The sequence below is a fragment of the Drosophila willistoni genome, chromosome 3R, assembly GCF_018902025.1.
Source record: "Drosophila willistoni isolate 14030-0811.24 chromosome 3R, UCI_dwil_1.1, whole genome shotgun sequence".
Taxonomy (NCBI): domain Eukaryota; kingdom Metazoa; phylum Arthropoda; class Insecta; order Diptera; family Drosophilidae; genus Drosophila; species Drosophila willistoni.
The window spans coordinates 10,719,872-10,731,213 of record NC_061086.1 but is presented as its reverse complement, the minus strand read 5'-3'; the positions used below and the strand labels follow the sequence as shown (position 1 = coordinate 10,731,213).

The 11,342-nt window shown below is 33.7% G+C and overlaps 2 protein-coding genes across 2 annotated transcripts in view; one reads left to right on the top strand and one right to left on the bottom strand.

Moving 5' to 3' along the window:
* LOC6651017 (zinc finger protein 718) lies at window positions 1–1,225 on the top strand. Its single transcript, XM_002073506.3, has 4 exons — window positions 1–164; window positions 222–659; window positions 722–944; window positions 1,005–1,225. The coding sequence occupies exons 1-4, from the start codon at window positions 98–100 to the stop codon at window positions 1,162–1,164; spliced, it is 888 nt and encodes a 295-aa protein (XP_002073542.1). The 5' UTR covers window positions 1–97; the 3' UTR covers window positions 1,165–1,225.
* A 3,632-nt stretch (window positions 1,226–4,857) lies between these two features.
* Window positions 4,858–11,342, bottom strand: part of LOC124459785 — a 19,733-nt gene continuing 13,248 nt past the window's right edge. Inside the window, exons 2-4 of the mRNA XM_047009407.1 lie at window positions 5,301–5,456; window positions 5,075–5,242; window positions 4,858–5,013 (exon numbers count right to left, since the gene is read on the bottom strand). Of these exons, the coding sequence (XP_046865363.1) occupies window positions 4,858–5,013; window positions 5,075–5,242; window positions 5,301–5,456 (480 nt within the window). The remainder of the gene's footprint in view (window positions 5,014–5,074; window positions 5,243–5,300; window positions 5,457–11,342) is intronic.

The window sequence follows — 11,342 nt, the reverse complement described above, 5'->3', positions numbered from 1 at the left end:
AGTAGAGTTTTTCCACTAACTTGACAATTGCTAAATTGAAAAATATATATATTGCAAGGCTATCAATCAATAAATCAAGTGAAAAACCAAAAAAATCATGTTTAACAGTTACTTTTCGGATAGGTACAATGGCAAACATGAACGTTTCTATAAGCGCTATGAAGGTGAGCAGAAAGATAAACCTCCCCGAATGATAATCTATATCCATAACATTTTGTCAGTTATTTGCCGAACCATACCCAATATGCCACCCATGCTACGGCCACGTACTACAGGCAACAGCCATAATAGCAACAGCAGCAGCAGCAGAGGCTCATCATCCACACGATGTCACAATATTAAGCCGAAAACTGCCTCAAAGATGAAGTTCCAATATGGCACTTCTGAGCCCACCAACGATTGGAGAGCCACCGATGATCTATCCATTGTGGTGCGACGACAAATCGAAGAGACGGAGGGAGTACAGTTGATGGCCATTTATCAGCCATTGGATGTTACTTGTGAATTTAGCCATACGATATGGGAAATTGAGTTGCCTGACAGTCAATGCCAAGAAGAGTCAAGCCAACCAAATCCTTTGAGCCGAACTAAAGTAAATATAGGCAAAATCAAGTTACTAATCGGTGGCAATAGGCTAGAAAGGAAAAGGTTAATGCAAGGTAAACCTAAACAAATCTAATCGAACTATAATTTACAGTCATTTCAATGATAATATCTTCAGCTGAGACTTTGTCTCAAAAACAAGCACAAATTCAGCAAGAGGTTAAGAAGCCAAAGACCGATCGTAGACGAATAAAACCTATGCCAGGTGAATCATTTAACTGTAGGCATTGTACTAAGGTTTTCCATCATGCCTGGATGCTGGTGGCACACACACGGATACACACCGGTGAAAGGCCCTTCACCTGTCCAGATAAGTCATGCCAAAAGTCGTTTGCTGATCGGTGAGTATTGAAAAGTTGTCAGTTTCATATTTAATCTCATCTCTATTATCATTTGTTTAGTTCAAATTTGCGCTCTCATCAACGTACTTTGGGTCATCATTGCTGGCAGCATCAGTGTGCACAGTGTGGCAAGTATTTTAGTCAGGAATGCTATCTCAATCGTCACTCCTTGGATGCATGTCGCAAATATCTCTTGACCATTATCCATAAAAAGTCATGAAATTATGTTTAAATTCATCTTAAGGCTGCAAATATAAACCAAGAGTTGTTTGATTTTCTTATTCAATACTTTTATTATTGTATAAGTAATAAGGAGTTAATGACATTGAAAAATTGATCTATTTGTTGCTTTTCTTCAAAGGATTAAGATACAATCAGTTTACAACAATCATCAACTGAGTGAGGTTTCTTTATTTTCTAGTGAGAATGATTTTTGAAAACTATAAAAAGGAAATCTGAAGCATATGTTGCAGTGGCAATTGCCCGCCATTGTTTCCAAATCACCTTATACGACTCTTTAATCTTACGCATTTGGTATTTTCTGATGACGGGAATGCAGGATTTTGGCAACGATTGGCTGCTGCTATCCACTTAACATTTCAAAGCAACACCTCAGCCATTGGCCAAGTTTGAAGTGCATATAGCTGCAGACACAGCAGGCAATTTCGTTCAATGCAACTAAATTGGCTCATTAGCAAACAAAGAGAGTCATTTCTTTGGGATACTCGTTCACATACATACACACATCTCGTACGAAATTGGCAATGGCAAAAGTTCCCGAAGGCCTGGACTAAATCAAACAAGATGTTGAGCTTCACAAAAACTTCCAAAGGACAATTAATGATCAGAAAGAATAGACTGAGAGACTGTCAGAGGGGGTGGGGCGGGAGAGTTGGGTGATACACAACGACTTCGATTGCGGTTAACCGTGACCACAGTGTAAATCCCACAATCAGAATAAGGCCTAACACTCTCGCTTTGGCGGCAGCAGCTGCACAGCCAAATGCAATGGTCGAAATGCAAACAGTTCAATGCCGATGCCTGCCTGTTCCCCTAATACACAGGGACAATGACTAATGCGTTAATTTATGGTCACCAGATAAACAAAACCCAACCAGTTCGACGATGGGGAGGGGATACGTAATGATTTAAAGTCTCACCTACATCCTATTATTCCCACCCATCGAGGCCAAAGTGTCGCAGAAGTGTGTGTGTGTGTGTGTGTGTGTCTGTAAAACGTGTGTCCACTAAATTGCAATTACTTAAACGATACTTGGAACAATGAAATATACGAAATGTTTCTTATTAAATATTTGATGAGCTCAGGAGACAGGCAAAGACAGGGAGGGTTGCGTCCCATCGAGTGGCCGTGTCACATAATAAAATTGTAAAACACCAAATTTTATCACAAGTTTTCTCTTTGCCTTCTCCTGTAGTCATTTTTATTTTTAACTTTTATTGAATGGGGCAAGAAGCTTGAGCTAAGTGAATTTTTATGCCACCCAGTACGACCAACCGGCCCACCCGCCCGACCGCTCGACCCGCTCCGCACTGCAACCGTAAAATTGAACCAAAAAGATGAGCTAAAGTGAGTTTTTGTGGTGGCCAGGCAATGGCTTCGCCCCCAAACTATATAGCTGGAGCTGGACACAACGTATTTTTAAACTAATTTTCCAACTGGGAGCATTTTCGTATGGCATTTAACGTGCACAGTGAACAAGGACCATGACTCGAAAGACGACGACCAGGCCAAGGACCAGAACCAAAAGCATTGCCAATAGTTTTGTTAGTTGGGCGTAAAGGAGGTGCGGTTCTCCTCGTTGAGCCGTAAATTATTTTAGCGTTTCAATTTGTCTAGAAGGGTGAGCACGTAATAAAAAAAAAGTAAGTACTAGTATTTTGTAAAAAAACAAAAAAAAAAAAGGAAACGAAAATGTTTTTCGAATGTCTCACGATATAAAGTTTGCCGAAATTCGTTTTGCCAAAGTATTCAAAAATTTGCATAGAATTTCTCAACAAGTTAAACTCCTAATCGCAATCCATACGAAGTCTTTGGCAAGGACATCTTTCCATGACCATGACGTAAGGAGCCAAAGCAACAATAAAATGTCGTTTATTAGCGTCTTTCATGCTGTCAGTGAAAGCCATGAAAATACGTTGACGCGTCATCTTAAATTCTCAAGGCAGTGAAAGGAAATGTCAACCTGAGAAGGTTGGATAATTTATGACCAACAGGCATAGCCACCTTAAACGAAAACCAACGTCACGTGCAAATTTTTAAGTCCTTTATTTTTAAGCATCCATAAACAAAATTGTCTTCGTATCTTGTGCTGTAAAATTATTTACGTGTAATAGATTTCAAAGGGCCAAATATATTGGAAAAGTGTTACGAATTCTTTAAAACTACAATTAGTTGAAACACAGATTTGGTGTAACTAATTAAATTAAATTGAACTTAATGAATAGCTGCATCATCTTGAAATAAAATTTCTGTTTCTACAATGTTCTTATATATTTTTTTTAATTTTGAATAATCTATAATGAAGCACACGTGCTTCATTTAGTATAGATTTCATGAAATTGTTCCAAAAATTTGAACATTAGCACGAGATTTGCCATTCGATGCCCATAAAATCAATCGTCATCTTTTCCACGATGAGATCATGCTGGTAATGAAAATAAGGAATATAAAAACTATTCATTAAGTGCACAAAATAAGTTTTAAACTCACATTGTAAGGGCAGGAATGATTCATGTTGGAGAAGGGTGCTATAAAATCATAGAAATTCTTTGATTTGCGACTTCCAAGGAATTTACAACCATCGAGAGTAAAATTATAAAGAAATAGCAATACTTTTTCTATAAATGCATTGACAATTTGTATTAATTATTATTTTACTTACCAGAAATTCCTTAATAGGTAGCCTCAACAAATTGACTTTCATTGAAGCGTACTTATAAGTTCGATTTACCGACTTTAGAAAACAATGTTCAAATTTCGCAAAATCATCGTCTAATGTTTTACATTTCAGATTAGTAAATTCGAACTTGGTATCGATCTTAAATAAATGTTACTGATAAGTGAGGGTACTGTCTATATTTAACATGATTTTACTTACCTTTACGATCAGAAGTGAAAGCACAATCAATAAATTTAGACGGCCATAAAAAAAACACATCCTTAGTGTTTAGTAGATCAACTACGAGTGATTAACAAAGCCAATAAAATGAACATTTGTATTTGAGTTTTTCAATAATCAAATTATAATTATTATTTGAATGAGAATGAAAATGTAGTTTTCGTTATTATGAAAAAACAATCGTCCCAATATCAAAAATACTTTTTTGCACAATAATACTTTTTTTTATTAACCAGGTACATAACATAATTTAACAAAAAGTTTACAGAAAACAGAATATGGTATTTTTTATGAAATTTAGAAAAAATACTAGCTTTTAAGGTTTTTTTTCGATCAGCCTTTGCTTCAGTGCTTCTTTGACGGCTATAGGTAAGGAAAGAGTAACAAAAGAAAAAAATGGCAAGGGCATACAAACTTCGGCGAGGCCAAATTTAGCTTCGGCCCTCCGATTTTTTATATCTTTACTCCCAGTAATCCAATCATCTATTTAGCGTGGCTTACCAAAATCGTATAAAATGATGTCATGAATTAAAATGACCATATTCAAACTCCTAATGAGATAGGTATTAAAAAGTCATCAGAGAAAAAACGATAAATAATTTTTATTTTGACAGCGACAAAGAAAGGTAATAAAAAGATAGTTCAAAATTGGTTACAGCAATTTTATGTTTAGTTATTCCACTAGATCGTATAAAATTGGGTATTGAGTAGGCTTAATAGAAAACAAAGTACTTTTCAATTTAAATTTATTGTTGTTTTTATTTCAAAGAGCTCTATGAGAGCGTTCCATAAACCTTGAGTTCAACACGATGTACACCAGCAGCTATCCATATGCTATGGACTAGGTAATCTCCTTCAGGAAAGGGCAGAACTTTGGTTAATCTATGATTAATAAAATCAGTTGGAACCTTTTCTACCAGAATATCATGCTAAATAATGAATTCTAGAAGTTAGATTATTTTAGAACTTTTCTAAAGGTTTCTTACTCACCTTGTAGGGACATGTGTGATTCAAATTGGTATACGGCTTGATGAAATCATAAAAATAAGTAGCTACAGGATTGGATTTAATGCTTGCCAAAAATCGACAACCATTTACTGTGATATTATACAAAAATGGTTTATATCCATTGAGTCGTTTATACATGGCCAAGTTGATCTGAAAACTTATATACATAAATAAATGATATAAATCAAATACCATTCAACATACTTACTGTAAATTGCTTGACGGGAATTTGATGAAAATTAACTTTCACTGAACCATATTTGTAGGTTCGATTAATTGACTTTAAAAAACAATATTCGAATTCAGCATATTTATTATCCAACGAAATGCATTTTATATTTGTAAACTCAAACTTGGAATTGATCTTAAAAAGCATAATATTTATGACTCATAGATGAACGTACTAATTATTACTACAATTTACCTGTGAAATACACATTACAATCACACTGAGCAAAATTATTGGACAATACAGTGACCACATCGTTTCTGCTCACTTCGTCAGTGACAACTGCCGATAATGATGATGAGTTTAGCACGTCAAGAGGAGAAAGCGATAGATGTTAACTTTCCAGTTGAACTGTTTGTTGAGCAATTATTTACAATTGGTTTCTAATGTTTGTATATTAAGCAAACAATAGCATTTGATGCTAATATTTAATTCACTAATTTGAAAAAAATATGTGTCAAAATGTTGAACTCTTTTGGGCCATAAAAATTAAAAACAATTGAGCTTTATTTTCACATTGATTTTTAGATTTTCTTAAATTTCACAAATAACTATTTTATTATAAAATCAAATTTATAAATCAATATAATTATATTGGATATACATAACTGAAAAAAATAACTAGATATTATTTCAAGAAGAGTGCTGAAAAAATGTGCAACATACACAGCGATTAAGCCAGAATTTTTATTGATCTGGCCATATCTAAAGGTGATCATAGTTATATGTGGAAGAAGTAGATCTTTAGGAGAGTGTTCCGTAAACCTTAAGAATTCCACATTTGACACCTCGGACAATTAAAGCACTTTCAACAAGATAATCACCCTCGGGAAAAGGAAGTAGTTTGGTTAAGCGATAATCAACAAAGTCAATTGGCACTTTATCCACGATTAGATCATGCTATAATTAAAGAATTAAAACATTTATTCAAATAAAACTTTAGGGATTGTAATTTTTTTATATACTTACATTGTACGGACATGTATGATTGACATTGGAATATGGTTTTACAAACTCGTAAAAATAATTTGCCACTGGGTTTCCTTTGGGATTTGATAAAATTTTGCAAGCATCAAACGTTATATTGTATAAAAATGGTTTATAACCATTTAAACGTTTTAGCAAAGCAATATTTATCTGAAATTATAGCCAATGAAGTAATGCATTCAGTTTTTTTTATAAAATACTCATACATACAACAAAATTGTTAAGTGGCAACGTATTTAATCGCACTTTTATTGAGCCATATTTGTAAGTTCGATTGATGGATTTTAGATAGCAGTATTCATATTCCATGCATTTGCCATTTAAGCCAATGCAAATGACATTTGTAAACTCGAATTTTGCATCAATCTAAAGTGAAATAAGGTGTTAAACAATGATCTCATAGGAGTTTTTGATATTTTAAAATTACACTTGCAATTAAACCTATAGACACAATGAAATAAATTATAAAGCGAAAACACATTGTACTTGTTGTATATATCTCTGAATACTAATGACAAATCGAATGGCTAACGGAAACACAGTAAACAGTTATGGAATATAATTCCATTATTCAGTTGATTTGTTGATCAATTTGATGACAAATGTTATTAAATGGTGGCAAAAAACCTTTATGACTTAAATATACAGGATATAACGTCCGTCCGCTTATAACGTCCGTCCAGTTATAGCGACTTAAGTTCGATAATTGATTGGTTGGTCCCAATACAAACTTAGTACGGCATCCGTATATAACGACGAAAATCGTTCCTTGAGGGTCATTATAACCGGATTCTACTGTACTTATGTATATAAATTTTATTAAATTTATTTTTCTATCATCGGCAGACTTTGCTAAAGGGCTCTATAAATGCCATGGACATATCATATCTTTAACACTAAAATTGTATGGGAAATGCAGTTATATTCAAAAGGAAAAATATTGGCCTTTTTCTGTCACCTTTTGGAGATTGATTGGAGGTTTGTCTCACATTTCAAAAAGGTCGGAATTGAAATATCCACAGTTTGGAATATTTACCTTGCCCTTGGAATTGAAACCATAATGATGATCATGCAGAAAGTAAAGCGAATTCACATCTTTCTCAGTCAATAAAAAAGACAGTTTTTAAATAAAACAACTTATATTTTAATATACATTTTCCACATGATTTGTTTTTAATGACAATATGGACTTAACGATTTATTGAAACTGATTCACAGGCAAAGCAAAGAACGCATATGAAAATTATTAACAAGAGCTAATGACTTTGCCTGCAAAATTAATCTGGCAATGAGGAATTATCATTGGTAGAATATTAGATAAACAGGCTGATCTAATTATAAATTTTGTCGGGGTGCAAGAAATGTCCATACTCAATATCAAAATTGTAGAAGTTTGCTCTTGGGTAAGAATATTTCCATCAGTTGATAACTATTGTAACTCTTTAAGATACATATATAAATAATGGTAAAACATAAATACAATTTCTTTGTAGAGTATTGATATTAGAAAATTAAATTGTGATCATAATAAAATACATATATGCATAATCATATATATACATTGTACATAGCTAAATTTTATAAAAACTTTATATCTGTACATATGTACATACATAGATGCCGATGAATCATTTCATCTTAATCTCTTCTTGTATAAATAAAAATTAATTTTTATTGACAATATTATGACTGTACAAAGAAATGCTTAAAAACTACAAATAAAATATAGAAAATAATATAATATATAATAATATTTATACTATATATATTCCACTACACAGTTTTTCAAGTTTTTTTACCTTATACACAATTCTAGTTTAAGGGTTGGAATGCATTAAGATGAAGAAGACGTTGGCAATTTGTTTTTATTTTATATATACAAAAAGAAACAGTTGTCGTCATAACTCTTACTTATAACAAATTCTATTTAATATTTTACTTGAGTATTTGTACACAATATTCACTATTCAATATATAAGTTTGAATCAATAACAATTTAATGTCATCGCGTCATGCGATTGTCTGGTGGAAACTGCAATGCCAACCATGGAAGAGTTTTTGATGGAATCTTGTCTTGATGCTTGCTCCTGCGCACGAGATTTATAACGCCGCCGGTAAAGACCAACACAATGATAGATACACAATATATGGCATAATATTAGCAATATCACAGACGGTATTAAGAAGTACCAACTAATCACAGGTCCATTAGGAATATACATAAAAATCCAAGTGCCCGTGGAATTCATAATGATGATGACGAATTTGTGGAATTTCTTTTTTGTTTTTAAAGTGCTCTGGTCAAACACAAGTAGAAAACTAAAGAAACGAATTGTGTTCTCACAGAAAATACGATAAGCCTGTCTCTTCCGATGAAAATGAATCATGTAATGCTGTTTGTTTCGCTCTTGTGTGATTATCGTGAATTTGCACTCAGCTGGATGATATCAAGGGACTCGACTGACTGCAGGGAGAGCAAAAAACAAAAATAGTTAGCCAAACACTCCCAACTTCGGCTTTAAATATGGGCCCCTGGCTGTGAGTGTTTGCCCTCAACTCAATTCAACTTTTCTTTTTTTCCAAAATTATGCGACGATGTTGACTGCTGTTGTTGACACTTGATGCTTGTATGATGAAGTAAAAAGCCAAGGGAACTACATATGTACATGCCAATTCCCACTCAGAAATGCCTGATGACTAAAGTTTTGATTAATTTAAAAAAAAAAATAGAATGAATTTATTCACTGACATGCTTTAAAATGAGACCGAAAAATTTCTCAAATGCGCAAATGTGTGTGTTTTTCCCAACCACAGCTAAAAGATAGAAAAAAAGGAAAACTAGCAAAACAACTTGCTTTTCATGCATTTAAAAATCCTTTGTGAAATGGCACCAAAAAAAAAAAAGAAAAAAAAAATAAGAGCCAACCAACAACAAAATCTTTTTAGTGGAAAAATTGTTTAGCCAAACTATGTTCGAGCTTTGAATTTTCTATATACACACATATATAGAATAGATTTGTATGTATGAGAATGCACAAAGGAAATTTCTCATTCAATTTCGCAGATGTTCAATGTCTATGCCGCTGCTCGACGTCTGTGAAGTGTTTGAATGGTGTTTTGCCTTTGCCGATTGAAGCGTGGCACGTGGTTTTGGTTTCATTGAAAATCCGCTTATCAAATGCAACGAAATGTGAAATACAAACATCGAAAGAGACTAGTAACAATCATTTTACAATGCCACACAACGAATATATGTGGCAAATCAAGAGAAATAAAGAAATGAACTATCCACTTGGACTATCGTTTAAAATGCACTTGAGATACTTGGAGTAATTTAAGAGTTACTAAGAGTAAATTATCATGAAAAGCTTTAAAAAAAAGTATGTTCCTAGTTAAATGAAATGTCATTTTCTAGACTTAATGAAGAGGTAAAACTTAGGAAAGAGCATAGAAAATTCATTGACCTTTTTTGTTGATGGCACTTTTACTTAAGTAATTTTTAAGTAATTGATGTTTGTTAATTGAAGGCCCGCATAAATATTTCTATCAATTCTAAATTGTTTACCTTTTCCTTTCATCATCAACCCTTAATCTAATTTCTACACCCCTTTTGTCATTGTCAGATGCATGCACAAGCACTTTAAGTGCCTGGCAAAAAACGTGTTGCATACTTCAAGGCTGCAGCTGCTGTTTGTTTGCTGTTTGCCTTCAGTCAGGCAATTTTATGATGACGCGTCACCGTCGCCGACATTCTCATTGTACTGATATCCGCTGCAAATGCCAGTTGATGATGTTCACGATAATGATGGTTCACCACAGACACATTACCCACTTTTTCCACATACAAACATTTATCCACAGTAAAGTTTTTCATGCCTCGGCATGCCTCTTTACACCTTGCCCAATGTAATTAGATGCATAAGTTAAGTAAGTGTACTACATGTGTGAGTGTGTTGTGTGTGTGTGTGTAAAATTAATTAAAACTTTCGCTGTTTAAAGTTTTACCCCCAAAAAAAAATATATATATATAACTTTAGCTTCTATATAGAGCGTGAAAACCAGCTGAACTTGATGCTGCGCAGAGGAAAACAACACCCAAAATCAAAAAAGAAAACCACTCAGACTCTTTAAGAATTATAAGTCTTCGAATGGAAATTTATCTAGTCATGTCTGAGATAAGATTAAGCCATAGCCTTGAAAGATAGGATAAGAAATCATTAGATATTCAAAGAAATTTACTTCTTATCAGGCATGGAGTTTCATTTCTCATTAGAAATCTTAAACGGGAAAGTCATTACAAAGACCGTTGTTTCGTATTTATAAAAAAGAACCCATAAGGTCGAGATCAGTCAAATTTCTTTCTAAACAACTCTAAACAGAATAAATATTTAAAGCTATTTTTCTTTGAAATACATTTTTTTGTAACAGTGTTTATCATAAAACAAGCCAAGACAGCCGACAAATTGTATCTACCATGACGAAGTGTAAAGTGAAATATAGAAAAGAAAAACTGAAAAAGATACTTTGTTGCAAAGTCAAGTTCATACTGGCGAACTCGCCTGGTTACATTTACAACATAAATCAGAAAACATTTCACACTTGCCACCCACCCAAACTTTTCATTTGGGTGTCTGTCTGCTGATTGTCTATCATCGAAGGCCATCAGGCGGGGCATCAGAAGCATCCCAATTCTCTTTCATAAGTTTTTTACTCTCGAAAGTTTTCACTGTGTGTGTTTGTATGCTTGGCATCCCTTTGGCATTGTTTTTGCCCTTATTTTTTTTTGTTTTTATTTGCTGTTTTTCGTTGTTGTTATTCTCGCTGGCTGCTGCATATTTATGGTATGCCACAAACGTTTATCTAAACTACATAAAGCAATAAAAGTTAAAAGTCAAATAACTGTATAGTTCTTGGAAGTTCTGGTGTGGTATTTGCCAGATGCCATCATCCACATCCACATCCACTTGATGCTGTGTTTGTGTAAGTTGGCTTGCTCCTTTGGGGAACTAGAGAACTATGTAAATACCTACCGGA